The sequence below is a fragment of the Trachypithecus francoisi genome, unplaced genomic scaffold, assembly GCF_009764315.1.
Source record: "Trachypithecus francoisi isolate TF-2019V2 unplaced genomic scaffold, Tfra_2.0 Lachesis_group8, whole genome shotgun sequence".
In the NCBI taxonomy this organism is placed as follows: Eukaryota; Metazoa; Chordata; class Mammalia; order Primates; family Cercopithecidae; genus Trachypithecus; species Trachypithecus francoisi.
The window spans coordinates 10041836-10064550 of NW_022681473.1; the positions used below are offsets into that span (position 1 = coordinate 10041836).

A 22715-nucleotide genomic window follows, 5' to 3' on the forward strand; every position below is an offset into this window, starting at 1 on the left:
TAGTTGTGGGACAGTGTGTATGGCTGAATCCTATTTTTGTAAAAATAAAATTATGTGTGTATTTCTTCACATATGATTATACATGCATGGAAGAAAAATCTATGATACCCAGCCAATGGCTAAAGGAATTACCTCTGTGGACTGGGAACAGGGAGGCGGTGTGCTGTGATAGTTGCTGGGGCTATCATAACAGAATTCCACAGATGGGGTGGCTTCAACAACAGAAGTGTATGTTCTTACAGTTCTGGAGGCTGCAAGCCCAGGTTCGAGGCATCAGCAGGTGTGGTTTCCTCTGAGGCCTCTCCCCCGTCGCTTGCAGATGGCCTTCTTCCTGCCTCCTCACGTGGTCCCTCCTCTGCACTCCAGCATCCTTGGTGTCTCTTTGTGTGTCTAACTTCACCCCCGCCTTTTTTTTTTTTTTTTTTTTTACCGAGTCCGCTCAGACTGGAGTGCAGTGGCATGATCTCAGCTCACTGCAACCTCTGCCTCCTGGATTCAAGCGATTCCCCTGCCTCAGCCTCCCAAGTAGCTGGGATTATAGGTGTGTGCCACCATGCCCGGCTAATTTTTGTATTTTTAATAGAGATGGGTTTTCACCATATTGGCCAGGCTGGTCTCAAACTCCTGACCTCAAGTGGTCCATCCGCCTCAGCCTCCCAAAGTGCTGGGATTACAGGCATGAGTCGCTGCGCCCCGTCCCCAACTTTCCTCTTAAAAGGATATCAGTCAGGCCAGTCGCGGTGGCTCAGACCTGTAATCCCAGCACTTTGGGAGATCGAGGCGGGTGGATCACTTGAGGTCAGGAGTTTGAGACCAGCCTGGCCAACATGGTGAAATCCCATCTCTACTAAAAATACAAAAATTAGCCAGGCATGGTGGCAGTCTCCTGTAGTCCCAGTCACTCAGGAGGCCAAGGCAGGAGAATTGCTTGAATCCGGGAGGCGGAGGTTGTAGTGAGCTGAGATCATGCCACTGCACTCCAGTCTGGGCAACAAAGCCAGACTCTTATCTCAAAAAAAAAAAAAAAAAAAAAAGGACACCAGTCAGACTGGAGACTGGAGTAGGGCTCACCTTAATGGCCTGATTTTAAGTTAATTACCTCTCTCTCTTTTTTTTTTTTTTTTGAGACAGAGTCTCGCTCTGTCACCCAGGCTTGAGTGCAGTGGCACGATCTCAGCTCACTGCAACCTCTGTCTCCCAGGTTCAAGTGATTCTCCAGCCTCAGCCTCCCAAGTAGCTGGGCTATAGGCGTGTGCCACTACGCCAAGCTAATTTTTGTATTGTTTAGTAGAGACGGGGTTTCTTCATGTTGGTCAGGCTGGCCTCAAACTCCTGACCTCAGGTGATACACCTGCCTCGGTCTCCCAAAATGCTGGGATTATAGGTGTGAGCCACCGCACCCAGCCTTAATTACCCCTTTAAAGGCCCTGTATGCAAATACAGTCACATTCTGAGGTACTGGGGGTTAGGGCTTCAACATAGAAATTCAGGCAGACACCATTCAGCCCATAACAAGGGCTTTCACTTTTTTTTTTTGGTAGAAATGGGGTCTCGCTATGTTGCCCAGGCTAGTCTTGAACTCCTGGGTTCAAGTGATTCTCCAGCCTCAGCCTCCAGATTAGCTGGGGCTACAGATGCACCAGCACGCCCAGCTAATATTTTTACTTTTATTTTTTTTAGACAGAGTTTAGCTCTTTTCGCCCAGGCTGGAGTGCGTGATCTCGGCTCACCACAACCTCCGCCTTCCGGGTTCATGCGATTCTTCTGCCTCAGCCTCCCAAGTAGCTGGGATTACAGACATGCGCCACTACGCTTGGCTAATTTTGTATTTTTAGTAGAGATGGGGTTTCTCCATGTTGGTCAGGCTGGTCTTGATCTCCCGACTTCAGATGATCCGCTCGCCTCAGCTCCCCAAAGTGCTGGGATTACAGGCGTGAGCCACTGTGCCCAGCCAATATTTTTATTTTTTGTGGAGTCAGGGTCCTACTATGTTTCCCAGGCTGGTCTCGAACTTCCAGGCTCAATCAATCCTCCTGCCCTGGCCTCCCAAAATACTGTGATTCCAAGCCTCAGCCACAGCACCCTGCTGGCTTTTACTTTTTACTTTATTTCTATGTTGTTAAAATTTATTACAATAACCATTACTTTTAAAGGATTTTGTGCACTTCAAATGTTCCTAAAGCATTTACCTCCTTCCTGGGCCTTCTCTGAAGTCAGAGTAGGGGCGGGTGAAGCCCTCCCTCTGCTGGCTCCAAGGATGAAACCCCCTGGCCCACTAAGGCCGTTCCCCTGGGGAGGGTGGCGTGGGATAAGAACATTCAGTATCTGTTTGGCCCTCTCGAGATCACTGAAGCCTTTCCCAGACAGCTGACATGGTCTTCAGATCATTCTGCCAAACATCAGGTAGAGGCTGGGCATGGTGGCTCTCACTTGTAATCCCAGCACTTTGGGAGGGCGACGTGGGTGGATCACCTGAGGTCAGGAGTTGAGAACAGCCTGGCCAATGTTGCAAAACCTCATCTCTACAAAAATACAAAAGTTAGCCGGGCGTGGTGGTGGGCGCCTGTAATCCCAGCTACTCAGGAAGCTAAGGCAGGAGAATTGCTTGAACCTGGGAGGCAGAGGTTGCAGTGGACCAGGATCGCACCACTGCACTCCAGCCTGGCCGACAGAGTGAGACTCCATCTCAAAAAAAAAAAAAAGTGGAGGGGCATCTTCTGTTTTCCAGGCTCCTGGTTTATAGCTACAAGCTCTGGACATTTAATACCTTGTAATCCATCCTTCCCTTATATACCTCTCAACATAATGACTATACAATATGGCCAATGAAACGGATAGTAAAATGAAACATAGGCAAGTAATAAAGTGAAATATGAAGAGAGTAGTACAACCTGGATGAGGGTGGAATGCAAAATTGTCATCAGACAGAGAAGACGACAGGAGGACCTGAGAGTTGGAGGGATGGACGCTTATCTACCCAAATGAGGCAATAAAAAATAGAAAGATGGCAGGGTAAAAATGGGGGAGAGCTGCCACTTGAAAGACTCTCAGGAAACAGTGATGCATCAGACTTTATCATTAAGTCCCAGAGGAGAGGAGTGGATCTGGGGATCCCTTTAGATATGGTAGAATTCTCCTGGGTCCTGCTCTGGTCTTAAATCTCAGACCAGTAGCAGGAAAACCCTAACTGTACTGTGGTCCTGCATGTCACTGCAACTTCAGCCCTGCTGTGATAGTGTATCTGCTCCTCTGGATGGCCTTGCCACCTTGAAAGGTGAGACCATGTGGAGCAGAGCCAAGGGGCCTCAGCTGACAGCCAGCACCAACCATCAGTTATGTGAGTGAGACCACCTTGGACCCCCAACCCCAGATGGGTTGTCAGATGACTATAGCTGCAGGTAAAGGAGTGACCCAGTGACACCAGCAGATGAACCGGCCAGCTTAGCCCAAACTGCTGACTTAGAACTGCTGTTATTTTAAGCCAGTAAATTTTCAGTGACTCATTACAAAGCAGTAGATAACCGTGACAGTCTAAGAGGATTTAAGTTCAGAAACAGTACTGAATATGTAAGATAACTGATTTGCCACATTATAAGTTTATTAGTATATACGAGTTGCGGCCGGGCGTGGTGGCTCAAGCCTGTAATCCCAGCACTTTGGGAGGCCGAGACGGGCGGATCACGAGGTCAGGAGATCGAGACCATCCTGGCTAACACGGTGAAACCCCGTCTCTACTAAAAATACAAAAACTAGCCGGGCGAGGTGGCGGGCGCCTGTAGTCCCAGCTACTCGGGAGGCTGAGGCAGGAGAATAGTGTAAACCCGGGAGGCGGAGCTTGCAGTGAGCTGAGATCTGGCCACTGCACTCCAGTCCGGGTGACAGAGCGAGACTCCGCCTCAAAAAAAAAAAAAAAAAAAAAAGAGTTGCTTGGCTGGGCACAGTGACGCATACCTGTAACCCTAACACCTTGGAAGGCTGAAGCAGGAAGAATGCTTGAGCCCAGGAGTTTGAGACCAGCCTGGGCAACACAGTGAGACCCCATCTCTAAAAAAAAAAAGAAAAATTAACTGGGTGTGGTGACACACACCTATAGTCCCAGCTGCTCAGGAGGCTGAGGGTGGAGGATCGCTTGAGCCCAGGAGGTCAAAGCTGCGGTGAGCCATGATTGCTCCAGACCCTGTAGACATTGTCCCTGAGAAAAGGAAAAACAAAAAGAGGTACTTAAATGATAAGAAAAAAAAAAAAAAACCTTGTAAGTCTCTTCTGCTGGGAATTTGAGGTGTTTGAGAGGATCAGCTACTTTAACTCTGTAAAATATAGTTTAAAATCTATTAGAGGATTTAATTACTTAAGTTTGTAATTGGCATTCATTTTTAGAAGAATTTAATCTGTTGAACTTATGAGTTAATTAAATATTTATCAAAGTGAACATAATTGTTCTTTTATAAAAATAATTAGTAGGCTTATACATAGAAAACTAGATTTATGAATTGCTCTTGGATGTTTAAGAAAAACTAGTTTTTAAAATTTATATGTTTAATAAATACAGTATTAATTTAAACACAAGCAGCAGTAGGTAGCTTTTCTTTGCACAAAACCCCCTCTCCAACACTAAAAATCCTCAACTGACAACGCCCTATGCCACAGCCCCAGTGGAAGATTCAGCATTCCACAGACTTCCATACCTCTGCTTCTATGGGTCCCTCTGCCTGGAACGCCCCCAACACATACACACCTTCCATACCTGGCAAAATTTTACTTTTTCCAAAAGATCCAGCTCAAATTCTATGAAGATATCATCCCTCACCAATGTTCAGAATCCTGCTGCCTGCCCAGGACCACTTGTGCATGTGACCCAGGCCTCCAGTAGACCACGGAGAGGTATTAGCGGGAAACTTCACTATCACAGAGCTGAATCCCAGGAGAAAGAAACAGTAGCACTGGTACACAGTGGGCGTCCAGGGTGCTTCAGTAGCCTGGCAGTATAGGACACCGGTTTTGGAGATTTCTGAGCAGATGAATAACATGACATAAATGTTTTTTTAAAATACATGTTTGTTGGCTGGGCACGGTGGCTCACGCCTGTAATCCCAGCACTTTAGGAGGCCGAGGTGGGTGAATCATCTGAGGTCAGGAGTTCGAGACCAGCGTGACCAATATAGTAAAACCTTTTCTACCAGAAATATAAAAATTAGCGGGGCATGGTGGCCCATGCCTGTGATCCCAGATACTTGGGAGGCTGCTCCTTGAACCTGGGGGAAAGAGGTTGCAGTGAGCTGAGATCATGCCACTGCACTCCAGCCTGGGCGACAGAGCCAGACTCCATCTCTAAATAAATACATAAACAAATACATGTTATTTATTTATTTATATTTAGAGACAAGGTCTCACTATGTTGCCCAGGCTGACCTCCAGCTCCTGGCCTCGAGTGATCTTGTTTCAGTTTCCCAAGTAATTGGGACTGCAGGTGTGACCCACTACACCTGCCTTATTTTTTTTTTGAGAGGGAGTCTCACTCTGTCACCCAGGCTGGAGTGCAGTGGCACGATCTCAGCTCAGTGCAACCTCTGCCTCTCAGGTTCAAGCAATTCTCCTGCCTCAGCCTCCTGAGTAGCTAGGACTACAGATATGTGCCACCATGCCCAACTAATTTTTTTTTGTTTTGTTTTGTATCTTTAGTAGAGACGGGGTTTTGCTATCTTGGCCAGGCTGGTCTCGAACTCCTGACTTCAGCTGTTCTACCCGCCTCAGCCTCCTAAAGTGCTGGGATTACAGGCGTGAGCCACTGCACCCAGCCTGAGCACCAAGACTTTCTTATGACTTGGGACCCTGCCTCTACCTCATCATCCTCCCTAGATATTGCCAGGAAGGTTGCACAGGGCAGAATAATGGCTCTCTAAAGATTCCACATCCTAAATCCTACAGCCTGTAAATATGTTACATTTCATGGCAAAGGGGAATGAAGGTTGCAAATCAGCTAAGTAGAGAAATTGACACCGATTGTCTAGGTGGGCTCCATGTAATCACAAGGGTCCCTGAAGATGGAAGAGAAAGGCAGAAGGAGAGTATCAGAGGGAAATGCCACTACAGAAGAATGCTCAGATGCAACCGCGCTGGCTTTGAACATGGAGGAAGAGGTCTCAAGTCAAGGAATGTGAGTGGTCTCTGGGAATCAGAAAAGGCAATGATATAGGCTCTCTGCTAGGGCTTCCAGAAAGGAACATGGCCCCATGTTCCCCTTGATTGTAGCCCAGTGATACCCACATCATACTTCTGTCCTACAGAACTTTAAGATACTACATGTGTGTCGTTGAAGCCAGTGAATTTGCGGTAATGGTACAGCAGCAATGGAGAAGTAATATACTGCATCACGCACACGCCACATTTCACCAATCAGTGACATCTGCATAACCACTTTCCAGACCACAGATGGGAACCAAACAGACCTGGACCCAAGTTGGGGCTGGGATCCTGACTGTTCTGACCTTGGGCCAGTCATCTCTCTGCCTGGAGGTGGTGAGAGCTGAGGATATAACGGGCTAATGGAGGTAGTGGGAATGGACATAGAGGGCTTAGCTCAGTATAGCTGGGACTTCGTGCATGTAGGTGTTGGCTGTCCTGGCTGCAGTCAGCAAGGTCCTTCTTTTACTCTGAGTTACTGGAGGGGCCACAACTGGTGAGGTGACCTGGAGCCTGACTCCTACATCCTGAACCATGTCTTGCTAATGTTTTCAGGAGAGGGTGCAGGCCTTGCTGGTGGTCCTGGAATGCTGGGGGCCATAGGCTCTTCCTTCCCGGCCTCTGGCCTCCCCTTTGCCCTCACTCCCAGGACTGATGACTGCCTACCCAGGTGCTGGCAAGTCTATGCTGTCTTGGACGGATTTAATGTCTGAAGTCCAAGGCTGAGCCCATGTTACCATCCCAGTGGTTCCATCTGCATCCATGGCAGGTCAGGGATCCTCCTACGGCCATCCAGGGTTATTGCCATACTCAGAGCCAGAGGCCTGGAGCACAGGAGCAGGTTTGCAACCAGCCAGACTCTCTTATTCCTAGCTGACAGCTCAAGAAGCTCGAGTCTCAAGAGGCTAGGGTACCAACACTAGTACTAGAACCAGGGTAGCAACACTAGTACTAGAACCTTCTCCGAAACCCTGGCTCGTTCCTCCCTGGTATTAAAATATATTAATTATTATTATTACTTTTGAGATAGGGTCTCACTGTGTTGTCCAGGCTGTAGTGCAGTGGTGCCATGATGGCTCTCTGCAGCCTTGAACCCTTGGGCTCAAGTGTTTGCCTGCCACAGCCTCCAGAGTAGCTGGGACTAGAGGTGAGTGTCTACAACCATACCAGGGTAATTTTTTTGTGTGGGGGCGGGTAGAGATGAGGGGGTCTCACTGTATTGCCCAGGCTGGTCTTGAACTCCTGGCCTCTGATAATCCTCTTGCCTCAGCCTCCCAAAGTGCCGGGATTACAGGTGTGAGGCACCTATTCATTATCATTATTAGATTCATATATATATATATATATATTTTTTTTTTTTTTTTTTTTTTTTTTTTTTTTGAGACGGAGTCTCGCTCTGTCGCCCAGGCTGGAGTGCAGTGGCCGGATCTCAGCTCACTGCAAGCTCCAGCTCCGGGTTTACGCCATTCTCCTGCCTCAGCCTCCCGACTACATTAGCTGGGACTACAGGCGCCTGCCACCTCGCCGGCTAGTTTTTTTTTTGTATTTTTTTTTTTTTTTTTTTTTTGAGGCGGAGTCTCGCTCTGTCGCCCGGACTGGATTGCAGTGGCCAGATCTCGGCTCACTGCAAGCTCCGCTCCCGGGTTTACACCATTCTCTTGCCTCAGCCTCCCCAGTAGCTGGGACTACAGGCGCCCCGCCACCTCGCCCGGCTAGTTTTTGTATTTTTAGTAGAGACGGGGTTTCACCGTGTTAGCCAGGATGGTCTCGATCTCCTGACCTCGTGATCCGCCCGTCTCGGCCTCCCAAAGTGCTGGGATTACAGGCTTGAGCCACCGCGCCCGGCGTTTTTTGTATTTTTTAATAGAGACGGGGTTTCACCGTGTTAGCCAGGATGGTCTCGATCTCCTGACCTCGTGATCCGCCCGTCTCGGCCTCCCAAAGTGCTGGGATTACAGGCTTGAGCTACCGCGCCCGGCCTCATTATATTATTATAATAGCCCAGCCTGTATTCATTATATTTATCATAAAGTAATATTAATAGTACATAAAAATACATAAAAGTACTTAAAGGCCGGGCACGGTGGCTCAAGCCTGTAATCCCAGCACTTTGGGAGGCCGAGACGGGGGATCACGAGGTCAGGAGACGAGAATCCTGGCTAACACGGTGAAACCCCGTCTCTACTAAAAATACAAAAAAACTAGCGGGCGAGGTGGCGGGCGCCTGTAGTCCAGCTACTAGGGAGGCTGAGGCAGGAGAATGGCGTAAACCCAGGAGGCGGAGCTTGCAGTGAGCTGAGATCCAGCCACTGAACTCCAGCCTGCGGGGCAGAGCGAGGACTCCGCATCAAAAAAAAAAAAAAAAAAAAAAAAAAAAAAAGTACTTAAAATCCATCCTCGTGTTTTTTTTTTTTTTTTTTTTTTTTTTTTTTTTTTTGAGATAGAGTCTCATTCTGTCACCCAGCTGGAGTGCAATGGTGCCATCTTGGCTTACCACAACCTCCACCTTCCAAGTGCAGGTGATTCTCCTGCCTCAGCCTCCCGAGGCAGGTAATATATTTTAATTACAGGCATGCACCACCACACCTGGATAATTTTTGTGTTTTTTAGTAGAGATGGGGTTTCACCATGTTGGCCAGGCTGTCCTTGAACTCCTGACCTCGTGATCCACCCGCCTCAGCCTCCCCAAAGTGCTGGGATTACAGGCATGAGCCACCGCGCCCAGCCGGTTTTTGTAAAAAGAAAAGAAAAAAGAAAACATCACCCCAATCCTTCCACCCTTGAACGCCACTTGAAGCTCAACCCAGCTGTTCTAGATTCTGCTCCAGCTGAGCCTTGGCCCCGGGGCTGTTAGGAGGCAGAGGCTCTGGGGAGAAGTCCCCAAACCGGATTTACCCGTTCGTCGCAACTGTCCCTAGGAGGGCGGGCTGGGGTGTGGAGGCGGTGCCCTGCTGACCCTTGGGGAGATAAGCCCGGGTCGCCCAGGCTGCAAAACGCTCGGCACCGCGGAAGCCGCGCCAGGCTCTCCCAGTTCGGTAGGCAGCGGCCGGAGCGCCTGCTTCCTTGCGGAGCAGAGCGGCAGGGGGGCCCGGGGCTGCGTGGAAGGTCCAGGGGCTTCAGCCCGTGCGGGGGAAGCCGAGGCGCAGCCAACCAGAAAGCTAGAGGCTGCCGAGGCCACGCGGAGTGGAGGCACCTGGCGGCCACTGGAGAAGTGGGAGGGGCTCGGGCGTGGCTCCACCCGCGACACTGGGAGCCCGGGCGGGAGCGCACGTGTGTATACGGGTGCGTGGGCCCATCCGGCGGCCCGGACTACAAGTTCCAGGGTGCCCAGCGGCGCTCCCGGGTTTTCTGGCTGCGCCGCCCGCTGCCTCCGAGCAGGTCGCCGCTGGCTGGCAGTCGCCACCCGGTCCCAGAGTAAATAAGGGAGAGACACTCCCGAGCGCCGTAAATAGAGTCCAAGTGGGCGGAGAGCCGTCCCGCGCCGCCCGCTCATGTCTCTGCAGAGCCGACTGTCCGGCCGCCTGGTACAGCTGCGCGCGGCGGGGCAGCTGCTGGTCCCCCCGCGCCCCCGGCCCGGCCACTTGGCGGGTGCCACGCGGACCCGCAGCAGCACGTGCTGTCCCCCAGCGTTCCTGGGCGTGTTCGGCCGCAGCGCCCGGACCTCGGCGGGAGTTGGGGCGTGGGGGGCGGCGGCGGTGGGGCGGACAGCCGGGGTGCGCACTTGGGCCCCCCTGGCCATGGCGGCGAAGGTGGACCTGAGCACCTCCACCGACTGGAAGGAGGCGAAATGTAAGTGTAAGCACGAGGGGGCGCGAGGGAGAGGGCGGGCTCACGTGGGGCTTCCCGAATGGGCAGCCCCCATCAAGCGAGCAGCCCTTTCCACCCGAGAGACCTGGGGAAGTTGAGGCCTCATCTGCCCTGGAACAGACCCCTCCTCCCCATTCACAGCCACCCCCGCCCCCTGTGTGTTCCCAGTCCTACAGAACAATTCACTCCAGACCGGGTCCAAGTGTCCACGCAGGGGGCAGCGTGAGGAAGGCGACCTTCCTTACCCTACTGGAATGGGTCACAGGGCACCCCAGAGATTGTGCAGGACCTACCACCTACCTCCCCTGTGCAGGAGGAAAACTGAGGCCGAGTGTTGCAGCTGGTTTCCCCAAGGTCACTCAGGGAGCTGGTGGCAAAGTGGAGGTTATGATCCCGGACTCTCCAAACTTTGCACAGTGTGGTTCTCAAGTGCTCGGGAATGAGCTGAGGGAACAGCTCCGGGGCTGGCGTCCCACCTGGTGGGGCATGTAACCCCACAGAGTGACCTCCCTGGCCTGGCCTGTCCTGCCTCCACCCCACCCCAAGCCCACACTCTGATGCCTTTCTGGGCACGTGGTATGGTGCCCTTTTCCCCTTCTCGCTGGCCTCTGGCCACTTTTTAGCAGTTTGCTCATGCCAGGAACAGAGGTTAGACGAGCAGTTCAGGGCAGAGGTGGGGTCGTGTGCCTGTGACAACTGATGACACCCCCCAAGAATCACACCACTTCCTCTTTCTCCTGGAGGGGGCATGAGTCCAGGGCCTGGGAAGGGAGAGAACCCAAGCTGCCGCTACTGAGCCCCAAATAGCTCTGCCGGGCACCCAGCTGTCCCTGCCTTTCAGGGTCTGCCTCCTGGGATCCTGTGACTCTTCCCAGCTGGATCCCCTTTCAAAAGTGCAGGGAAGTGGCTCGTTGGCTGGGCCTCTATGGTGGAGTAGGTATGGCCTCTGGGCTGGGCGGACAGGATGGAGGGTCCTGCAGTGTTAGGGGTGAAGAGAAGATGGCTTTCTCGGGACCAGAGGTGGAAATCAAAATGATTTACTCCTGACATGAATTGCGTGGCCTGGGCCAGGATCTAAAAGTGACGGTAGAAAGCACCGACTTTAGTCTGTGAGCCAATGGAGAACTTGTCAGGGACTTGACTCTTGCCACAGAACAGCAGGAGGAGTTGGGGGCTGGCAGAGACCCCTGGAGGGGGAGCCACTGTCCCCACAGAGACCCTGCTCCCCTGAGCACTCTCTCAGAGAACAACTCAGGAAGTTGGGAAAGAGCTAGGGAGACAAGGCGCCCAGGCACCTGCTTGAGGGCTGCCGCTCTTTCCAGGATCCAGCCCCCACAACCCTACTCCTTGGTGCCAAGAAAGCAGCCAGACCTCGTGATTGGGCTGGGGTTCCTGGGCTGCTGTGCTGTGGCTGGGGTCTCCCTCTTTGCTTCGAGCTGGGATTTCCAATCATGCAGCGAACTTTTATTGAATGCCCTCTAGGTGGCCAGGCTGAGGACTCAGACGTGTGTCAGATAGGCAAGGGCCCTGCCCTCATGGAGCTTGTAATCTGGTGTGAAGATTACAAAGCATCTATTGTAAAGAATGTGTTCTAGCAGCTGAGACAAGGCCTGTTAACCTCAGAGCTGTGAAGACACCATAGCAGATGGGGCCACCTGAGCTGGGGAGATCAGAGGAGGCATCTCAGGGGTGGTGGCCTGAGAAGAGGCATCCAGCTGGGGAATGATATTCCAGACCTGTTATTGAGTGACAGTGGGTCAGGCCCAAGGAGTGGGACCGGTCTGGGGGCTCTGCCTGCTACTAAAGTCACAGTTAGAGGGACGCTTTTGGGGGTGAGACGTGGAGATCCCCCAATAGTTATCTATTGCTGTGTAACAAAATAACCCGAACCTTAGTGGCTTAAAACAGCAAACCTGCATTCTCTCCGTCTCTGAGGGTCAGGAAACGGAGAGACGCTTAGCTGGGTGGTTCTAGCTCAGGGTCTCCCTCCCCTGAGGCCGGGTGGGACTTGGTTAGGGTCGGAGGATTCACTTTGGGGCCTCTCCACGGGGCTGCTTGAGTGTCTTATGGGATAGATGTCCTAAGCCTTTTCCCCCAGAGCACGTGCTTCACGAGAGGGATCGTGAGGAGCCCCCGATGGAGCCACAGTGCTTTCTTTGTGACCTCGTCTTCAGAGTCTCTCCCGCTTTATTCTAGGGGTTAGAATCGAGTCAGGGAGTCTGGCTATACTCTGGGAGAGGGGAATTAGGCTCTACCTCTTGAAAGAAAGAATCTTAAATAATTTGCAGGTGTGTTTTTATTTTCTTAAAAAAATTTTTTTTTGAGACAGTTTTGCTCTTTTTGCCCAGGCTGGAGTACAGTGGTGTAATGTCACTGCAACCTCCACCTCCTGGGTTCAAGTGAGTCTCCTGCCTCAGCCTCCTGAGTAGCTGGGATTAGAGGCACCCGCCAGCATACCTAGCTAATTTTTGTTGTTGTTATTGTTTTGTTTGTTTGTTTGTTTTGAGATGAAGACATCTGTTGCCCCGGTTGGAGTGCAGTGGTGTGATCTCAGCTCGCTGCAACCTCTGCCTCTGGGGTTCAAGCGATTCTGCTGCCTCAGCCTTCCCAGTAGCTGGGATTACAGGCGTGTGCCATCATGCCTGGCTAACTTTTTTGTATTTTTAGTGGAGATGGGATTTCACTGTGTTAGCCAGGATGGTCTCAATCTCTGGACCTCATGATCTGCTCGCCTCGCCTCTCAAAGTGCTGGGGTTACAGGCGTGAGCCATTGCACCTGGCCAATTTTCTTAAATTTCTGTTTAAATTTTTTTTTTGAGATGAAGTCTCGCTCTGTCGCCCAGGCTGGAGTGCAGTGGTGCGATCTCGGCTCACTGCAAGCTCCGCCTCCCGGGTTCACACCATTCTCCTGCCTCAGCCTCCCGAGTAGCTGGGACTACAGGTGCCCACCACCACACCCGGCTAATTTTTTGTATTTTTTAGTAGAGATGGGGTTTCACCATGTTAGCCAGGATGGTCTCAATCTCCTGACCCCGTGATCCGCCTGCCTCGGCCTCCCAAAGTGCTGGGATTACAGGCGTGAGCCACTGTGCCCGGCCAAAATTTTTTAAATTAATTTAATTTTTTTTTTGAGAGAGGGTCTCACTCTGTTGCTCACGCTGAAGTGCAATGGTGTAATCATAGCTCACTACACCCTTAAACTCCTGGGCTCAGCGGTCCTCCTGCCTCAGCCACCTGAGTAGTTGGAACTATAGGCGCACATCACCTTGTGCAACTAATTTTTTTTTCTTTTGAGACAAGGTCTGTTGCCCAGGCTGGAGTGCAGTTGTGAGATCTCTGCTCACTGCATCCTCAACCTCCTGGGCTCAAGCGATCCTCCCACCTCAGTCTCCCAAGTAGCTGGAACTACAGGCATATGCCACCACGCCCCGGCTAATTTTTTGTATTTTTTTGTAGAGACAGAGTTTTGACATGTTGCCCAGGCTGGTCTCAAACTCCTAAGCTCAAGCAGTCTACCGACCTCAGCCTCCCAAAGTGCTGAGATTACAGGTGTGAGCCACCGGCAGCTAATGTTTTAAAAACTTTGTTGTAGAGACTGGGTCTCACCATGTTGCCCAGGCTGGTCTCAAACTCCTGGCCTCAAGTGATCCGCCCACCTCAGCCTCCCAAAATGCTGGGATTACAGGTGTGAGCCACTGTGCCTGGACAAGTATATTTTTTAAGCCATCACATTATGGGAGATCTGGGGGGCTGCCTCAGCTGGACTCTGCCTCTGATTAGGGTCTGAGCCGGGGCCCTTGAAGACCCCTACACTTTTCATGGTTACGTTCTAATCACACTTTCAGCCAAGTTACATTTGACAGCCAAGTGCCGCAAGTGTAGAGATCTTCAGTGCACAGCATATGCAACTGTGCAGCCACTACATGGGTCAAAAGGTAGAGCATTGCCATCACCCCAGAAGTCGCCTCTTTTCACTTGGTACCGTCTGGAGCTAATCACTCTTGTGATACCTGTTCATTTTGTCTCTTTTTGAAGTCCGGCCCCTTTTACTCAATATCCGGCTAGTTCGTCCATGTTATTGGATGTGGTAATGATTCGCTCTTTTTTATTGCTGTATAGTGTTCCAGCATATGAATGTACCACAGCTTGTTTCCCACTGTTTTGTTGTTTTGTTTGGTTTTGTTTTTTTGAGATGTAGTCTTGCTCTGTCGCCCAGGCTGGAGTGTAGTGGCGTGATCCCAGCTCACTGCAACCCCTCTGCTTCCTGGATTCAAGCGATTCTCCTGCCATGTTGTCCAGGTTGGTCTCAAAATCCTGACCTCAGGTGATCTACCTGCCTCGGCCTCCCAGAGTGCTGAGAGTACAACCATGAGCCACCATATCCAGCCCCCACTCTTTTGTTGATAGGCATTTGGGTTTCTTGTGAATAAAGCTGCGCTATACTTTTTTTTTTTTTTTTGAGGCAAGATCTCATTCTGTTGCCCAGGCTGAAGAGCAGTGGTGCAATCACAGCTCACTGCAGCTTGCAACTCCTGGGCTCAAACCATCCTCCCACCTCAGCCTCCTCCTGAGTAGCTGGGACTATAGGCATGTTCTACCACGCCTGGCTAATGTTTTTAAAAATGTTTTGCAGAGACAGGGTCTCATTGTTATCCCAGGCTGGTCTTGAACTCCTGGGCTCAAGTAATCCTCCCACCTCTGCCTGCAAATGTGCTAAGCACTGAGATTACAGATGTGTGCCGCTGTGTCTGGCTTCCTGAATATTCTCTCCATGTCTTTGATGGACATGTGCTCTCATTTCAGGGCTGTAGCTAGATAGGCCTCCAAATACTTGTCTGCCTGAGAGGATCCTCTCTCAAAGCCTGGCACACAGTAACCAAACTCACAAGAGACTGACGTATAGGTCAGAAGGCACAATGTGCAGTTCGTGGTGGGGAAATATAATGGCAGTGTGTCTGAAAACTCAGGTGTGCCTGGGCAGAACCTCCTGTCCCTATGGGAAAGCCTCATGGAAGCCAAATTGTAATCTTAGGATTGCTCAGAGCATGCATTCTCATCCAGGGCTGGTTGAGTGATTTTGGAAGCCTTGCCCTGGGCAAGGTAGGCAAGCTTCCCTGCTTGAGAAGGGTCAGTCCCCCCACAAGGATCCCCTTCCCCAGGCATTTGCTCAGTATTTCCATCTATATGCAGTGCTGAATGCCTGCTCTGGACCCATGTAAGGATGCCCAGCCCGCGGCCCAGCTTGTCCTCCAAGCTGAGGACTAAATTCAGCTTCCTCCGGACACTCCTTTTCTTTACCTCGAAGCTGATGCTTATTTCCATGGGCCCATTCTCCCTCCGGGTATGTACATACCTTCAGGCTGGATCTTCCTGGCTGGGAGACTTTCAGTCTTTTGGGGAGACTTCAGCAGTGTCTGATTTTACTAGCCAGGGGTTACTTTTTCTAATTTATATATATATATATATATTTATTTTTTGAGACCGAGTTTCACTCTTGTTGCCCAGGCTGGAGTACAATGGCGTGATCTCGGCTCCACCTCCCAGGTTTAGGCGATTCTCTTGCCTCAGCCTCCCAAGTAGCTGGGATTACAGGCATGCGCCACCATGCCTGGCTAATTTTGTATTTTCGGTAGAGACGGGGTTTCTCCATGTTGGTCAGGTTGGTCTTGAACTCCTGATCTCGGGTGATCCTTGCCTGCCTTGGCCTCCCAAAGTGCTGGGATTACAGGAGTGAGCCACCGCTCCTGGCCTGTTTATTTATTTATTTATTTGAGATGGTCTCACTTTGTTGCCCAGGCTGGAGTGCAGTGATGGTATCTTGGCTCACTGTAGCCTCTGCCACCCAGACTCCAGCAGTCCTCCCACCTCAGCCTCCCAAGTAGCTGGGATTACAGGTATGTGCCACCACACCCGGCTAATTCTTGTATTATTATTATTTTTTTCTGAGATGGGAGTCTCACCCTGTCACCTAGGCTGGAGTACAGTGGTGTGATCTCGGCTCACTGCAACCTCCGCTTCCCGGGTTCAAGCGATTCTCCTGCCTCAGCCTTCTGAGTAGCTGGGATTATAGGCCTGTGCCACCACACCGGCTAATTTTTGTATTTTTAGTAGAGACAGAGTTTCACCATGTTGGTCAGGCTGGTTTCGAACTCCTGACCTCTTGATCCGCCTGCCTCAGCCTCTCAAAGTGCTGGGATTACAGGTGTGAGCCACTGCACCCGGCCTAATTTTTCTATTTTTTGTAGAGACGGGGTTTTGCCAAGTTGGCCAGGCTGGTCTTGAACTCATGAACTCAAGCAATCCACCCACTTCAGCCTCCCAAAGTGCTGGGATTACAGGCGTGAGTCACTGCGCCCGCCCTACTTTCTCTAATTTGATACCCTCAGTTTTGAGGCACTTCGTTATCCCCCTGGGAGTGCCTTTTCATCAGAAGATTGTGGAAACACCCTCCCTGGAAAGGCAGTTGAGCATGAGGGACTTAGGGTTAGGCCCTTGTCGGTATCTGGTGCTGTGTCATCACAGGAGGGGGCTGGCTTTGGCTCCTTGTTCCAACAACCCTTGCAGGCAGAGCTGTGAGCCACAAAGAGCAGGGACATTGTTGTCGTCAGACCTGGGGACGTGCTGCTGCTTCCTCGCTCTCCAAGCCTCAGTTTCCTCATCTATAAAATGGGACAAGTGGCACCTGCTTGGAGGTTGTGCTGGGATCACATTAGAAACCACTTTGGGCCAGGCATGGTGGCTCACGCCTGTAATCCCAGCACTTCAGGGGCCAAGGTGGGAGGATTGCTAGAGTCCAGGAGTTCGAGACCAGCCTGGGCAACATACCAAGACCTTATCTCTCCTAAAAATAAAATAAAATAAAGAAAAGGAAAGAAACCATTTTATATACCATGGCCCGGAATGGGTCCCAGCGGCCCCCCTTCCTTGTCACCCCTTAGACCCTCAGGTCTGTCTCCTGTCTCTGCTCTGTGCTGGCCATGGTGACACTGGGCTCTTGTAGGCTTGTCTCATGTGCTGGAGCCCTGAGCCTGCACAGCCTAAGCCATCCTCTCCTTGGTGACTCAAGGTAGGGCTGCTACACTCCAGCCTCACACCACACTGTGCAGAAGCCAGGGCTAATTTCAGCCCCCGTGGGATTTCATCCAGAGTGGAGGGTTTATCTGATTTGAATGCAGCACTGGCACATTTTCCAGGTACCCCTGGGAGTCGGGGGACTTCTCCCACCTGTCTCCTGGGGACGCAGCCTTGCCAGTGCCCTGGTGTGGGCGGAGACAAGGGGGCAAGGGAGAGGAGAGAGGCTCCAAGGTGCCGCGTGCTCTGTCTCCCTTTGCTCGAGCTGTGGGCTTTGACAAGACCCTGTTCTTGCAGGCCGGTGAGCACAGGTGATTAATGCCCCTGCCACCGAGTCTAAATGCTGCTGCGTTCTGGGAGCCCAGCCTTTATCAGCCCTGCCCACCTGGCATTCTCTCTGAGAGGAGCTCTGCCTTGGCGCCCCAGCCTGCCCTCACCTCTCTGAACACCATCTTGAAAAGTGCCATAAAGACACTTCTTAAAACACATCATTGAATTCCCGTTGGCCTGCTGCACTTTATGGTTCTGGCGGAGCCTGCTTCCTCCTGCTTGGCTTTCGTGCCTGGGAGCCGCTGGAAGCTTCGTCCGGGGTCACGCCTCTCCATCAAAATTTACTGCGGACATCTTTTTACAACACCTGCCTCACTGAGCTGTGAAATACTCTCGCCTCTTCAAAAAATGAAAGAAAATGAAAATGCATGTTTTACATCTTTTATAAAAAATAAAATAAAACTCACTTGTGCTTTAAGTCTGCATTTGTCCTTCTTACAGGAGGAGGTGGGAAATGTTAGAAATTCATGGGCAAGGCTGGGCGCGGTGGCTCACGCCTGTAATCCCAGCACTTTCCGAGGCTGAAGCGGGTGGATCATCTGGGGTCAGGAGTTCAAGACCAGCCTGGGCAACATGGTGAAACCCCGTCTCTACTAAATATACAAAAAATTAGCTGGGCGTGGTGGTGCATACCTGTAATCCTAGCTACTCAGGAGGTTGAGGCATGAGAATCGCTTGAACCCAGGAGGCGGAGGTTGCAGTGAGCCTCAATCGCACGACTGCACTCCAGCCTGGGTGAGAGAGTGAGACTCTGTCTCAAAAAAATAAAAACACAGAAATGCGTGGGGCATGTTCCCAGCTTAAGGCCCCTATTTCTTCTCCGGGGGAATGAAGAGGGGTCCGGTGGGCAAGGACTGCCGACAGAGGACATGGAGGTGAGAACGCCGAATGGGCGCCGCTTGGCCTTTTCTTTCCCCGTAAATCAGAAACCAGTGCAGTGTGTAGCTCTTTGGGGATCAGCCAGCCCACAGCCTTGTTCCGGTGGTGACGAGAGACATGCGTCTGGCATTCTGGCCTTCTGAGGTATGCACTTGGGCTCCATAGACTAGAAGGGACAGGCTGACAGATGTCCTCAAGGTCGGCACCCAGCCGGCTGGTGGCAGAGCCAGCATGCTGTCTCTGGGAAGTGGAGCCATCCTGTGGGCTTTGCTGGAGAGAAGGGGCTGTGTGGGCTGTGGGTCACTCAGACCAGGCCACCATGCTTAGGGAGGACAGTGTGGGAGGAAGCCCAGGTTCCTCTCACTTGTGTGTGACCGGGGGCAGGTCACTGTGCCTCTTCTCTAGAACATGGTGGTGGCATCTGCCAGATGATATCTGCTAGGGCACCTGAGGTGTCTCTGGTCACCCTGGTCTAGGACCATGGGATGCCTAGGGCCTGCCCAGCCAGAGACACTTCAGCAAGGCCTCTGGGGTCCATCTGGGTCCTAGCCCACCAGTCCCGCCAGCATCACGATGGGTTACCTGACTTTCTGGCCACAGGCCCAGCCATCTGGGAGTGCCCACAGAGTGGCATGCCAAGCCTCGCAGTGGGGAGGTCACAGTTACACAAGGTGACAAATATGGGCACTCAAATTATTTATTTAGAGACAAGGTCTCACTCTGTTGCCCAGTCTGGAGTGCAGTGGCATAATCACAGCTCACTGCAGCCTTGACCTCCCAGACTGAAGCGATCCTCCCGCCTCAGCCTCCCAGGCAGTGGGGACCACAGACACAGGTCCACCACGCTCAGCTGATTTTTTTTTTTTTTTTTTGAGATGGAATTTTGCTCTTATTGCCCAGGCTGGAATGCAATGGCGCGATCTCAGCTCACCGCAACCTCTGCCTCCCAGGTTCAAGTGATTCTCCTGCCTCAGCCTCCTGAGTAGCTGGGATTACAGGCATGTGCCACCATGCCCGGCTAATTTTGTGTTTTTAGTAGAGACGGGGTTTCACCATGTTGACCAGGCTGGTCTCAAACTCCTGACATCAGGTGATCCGCCTGCCTCGGCCTCCCAAAGTGCTGGGATTACAGGTGTGAGCCACCATGCCAGGCCACTCGGCTGCTTTTTTTGTATTTTTTGGTAGAGATGGGGTTTCTCCATGTTGTCCAGGCTGGTCTCGAACTCCTGGGCTCAAGCAATTGGCCTGCCTTGGCCTCCCCAAGTGCTGGGGACCTAAATACTTAGGCAAGGTCCTCTGGCTGCTATGTTCCCAAGTTGGAAAAAAAAGTTCTCCACAATTTTGTCCTGTTTGCTTTGTTCTCTTTGGGCCTTATTTTGCCACCAGGAAGGAGTGAATGTGCCTGGTGTGTAGACTGCACTTTGCAGTTTACAGCCACCTTCTCCTTTGACCCTCCCAGCAAGCCTGGGTGTTAGCAAAGGAAGGTCTGCCTTGTCCCTATTCTAGAGATGGGAAAACCGAGGCTCCAGACCGAGCATGGTGTTGCGAGGTCATGAGCCCAAACCTGACGGGACCTGTAACAGAAGAAAAGGCACAGCCTGGGTCTAGGCCGGCTGCCACCAGCATCTGTCACAGCTCTTGCAGGCAGGCTCTGTGGGAGTCAGAGGCTCAGAAGAGAGTGGAGGGACAGCTCCGGAGGTTGCTCGCTTAAAGAGGGTTTTGAATCTGTGCAACTGATTAGAAGACGTAGGGAGGAAAGCAGCAAGGACACTTCCTGTCCACAGGGAAGGCAGGAGGGGCCGTGGCATGGGGTGTGGTGACCTTGACCTTGTTGGGGGGAGGGACCAGGCTGGGTAGACTGAAGGGAGCATGGGAGGGAGGAAGTGGAGACAGCAGAGGAGGGGGCAGCTGCAGGGGTGTGGAATGCGGGCGTCGAGGGTGGGGACGGGGATTGTTTGAGGGCAGGCAGGACGGCCTGGTGGAGGGGGACTTGCAGCAGTGAGTCCTCTGGGAGGTGGGCCTGGCAGGTGGCAGCACTGACAGGAGGGACCTTCATGCCCAGTGACCTGAAGGAGGGAGGGCAAGGTGCGGGCAGGTGGTGGAGGTGCCCGGCTCAGTGGGGGAGGACAGCAGCTGGAGGAAGAGTGGGGGCAGCTGGGGAGAAGGAGGAAGGGGGAGTCCACTGCCAAAGCAGCAGCTGAGTGGCCAGGCTGACAGAGCCCCCAAGGGGGAGGTGAAAAATTTAGAGGCAGCCTCTGCTTGGTGGTGGGATTGCCTCCAGTGATTTACAGCCCCTGGGACCAACCAGAGAAATTGGGATCACTTCCTCCCTGAAGCTTTCCTGGCCTCCCCTCTTCTCGGTCAGGCTCCAGGACCTCACCTTGGTGAAGGTGAGGATGCTTGATAAATATTTATTAACTGACTTATTGTCATTCGAGCTGCCGATGAGAGGTGCAGAGCCCGGATGGAGTGGCCTCTCCTCCCTGGCCTGTTCTTTGCCCTCAGTAGGTGGTACCGGCTTCCAGCAGCTCAGCCCTTTGCCACATGCCAGGCTAGCCCGGTCCACTTCCTGTGAAATGCAGGAGGTAGCTTCCCACAGCCTCATTATACAGAAGAGGCCAGCGGAGGCTTGGGAATGCTCCTTGCAGATACCAGCGTCCGCTACCCCCACACAAAGAAAGGAGTCTTCAGATGGGAGCCCCTGGCCTGCTCCTCAGGTCCTGCTGGGGCCATGTGCCCAGCAGGGGGGCTGGCCTCTTGAAAAGGGGGGGCAGGGAATGGGCTGTGAGAAGCAAGGGACACTAGTGATGGAGGGGCCAGCAGAGGTACCCTTGGCCCCTTAGAAAGAATGCACATGGCGGCCGGGCGCAGGCACTCTCGCCTGTAATCCCAGCACTTTGGGAGGCCAAGGTGGGCGGATCATGAGGTCAGGAGATCGAGACCATCCTGGCTAACACGGTGAAACCCCGTCTCTACTAAAAATGCAAAAAATTAGCCGGGCGAGGTGGCGGGCGCCTGTAGTCCCAGCTACTTGGGAGGCTGAGGCAGGAGAATGGCGTGAATCTGGGAGGCGGAGCTTGCAGTGAGATTGCACCACTACACTCCAGCCTGGGCGACTGAGCAAGACTCCGTCTCAAAAAAAAAAAAAAGAAAAAAACAATCTCTACTAAAGATGCAAAAAATTAGCCGGACGTGGTGGCAGGCGCCTGTAGTCCCAGCTACTTGGGAGGCTGAGGCAGGAGAATCCCGGGAGGGGAGGTTGCAGTGAGCCGAGATCACGCCCTGGACTCTAGCCTGGGCGACAGAGTGAGACTCCGTCTCAAAAAAAAAAAAAAAAAAAAAAGAAGGCACATGGTACACTAATGGGAAGTATCTAGTGAAAGCATTTTTTTTTTTGGCAGAGTCTTCCTGTGTTGCCTAGGCTGGAGTACAGTGGCATGATCTCAGCTCACTGCAACCTCAGCCTCTCGGGTTCAAGCGATTCTCCTGCCTCTGCCTACCAAGTAGCTGTTATTACAGGTGCCCACAACCACGCCCAGCTATTTTTTGTAATTTTAGTAGAGACAGGGTTTCACTGTGTTGGCCAGGCTGGTCTCGAACTCCTGACCTCAGGTGATCCACCCACCTTAGCCTCCCAAAGTGCTGGGATTACAGGCGTGAGCCACTGCGCCTGGCCATGTGAAAGCATTTTCAATCTGGTTATAGCGCTACTGGGATGAAGTCAGTTCCCTACCTCTATCAACCCACAAACAATTTTATTCTCCTACGACCTTTACATACTGTTCCTGCTGCCAAACACCCTTTCTGGCCCTGGCTACTTCTCACGCCTCTTCCGAGTCTCCCTTAAGCCTCCCCTGCCGCCCTGCCTGGTCAGGGTTCCAGAGAACTCCTCTGCCAGTCCCTGAGTGTCTCATAGCGCATCTCAGAATTGGAATTGCTTGACTAAAATGCCTGGACCAGCTTCTGTCTCCCTGGCTGGGTTGTAGATTCACGAGGGCAGGGGCCAGATCAGCCTGCTCAATGCATCTCTGGCACTGAATGCAGGACCTACTTGTGCCCAAGCATGTTTATGGAAGAGGGGGCAGAACTGGCTGCCAGGAAAGGTGGCTCTGGCTTGAGCAGCAGTTGAGGCTGACCAGGGGTGGGCGTAGCCTTTTGTGATGACCCCAGCTTTGCATCCAGCAGGGACTCTGGACTGGGCCCCTTGCATGAGTTCTGTCATCTAATGCTCTCAGCATCCTTGGGCTCTTATCTCCACTGCCAGCAGCTGTCAGATGAGGAGATGGAGGCCTGAATGGTGAAGTGACTCTGGTGGAGAAAACACCCTGCTGTGTGAGGGTGGCCTCCCAATCTCCCTAAGCATTTGTGGAGGGACCTACCTGTCCCCCTCACTGTCATGTGCATAGAAGCTTCCAGGCTGCAATCCTTCCTTTCTCACCACCTCCTCT

At 52.2% G+C, this 22715-nt stretch overlaps 1 protein-coding gene across 7 annotated transcripts in view; it reads left to right on the forward strand.

Moving 5' to 3' along the window:
* The first annotated feature begins 9495 nt into the window (after positions 1–9495).
* Positions 9496–22715, forward strand: part of MACROD1 (mono-ADP ribosylhydrolase 1) — a 171484-nt gene continuing 158264 nt past the window's right edge. Inside the window, exon 1 of one of the 7 annotated variants that reach the window (XM_033206652.1) lies at positions 9496–9969. In XM_033206652.1, the coding sequence (XP_033062543.1) occupies positions 9672–9969 (298 nt within the window). In that variant the 5' untranslated portion in view covers positions 9496–9671. The remainder of the gene's footprint in view (positions 9970–22715) is intronic. The other 6 variants (XM_033206649.1, XM_033206647.1, XM_033206648.1 and 3 more) reach the window with 6 other exon arrangements.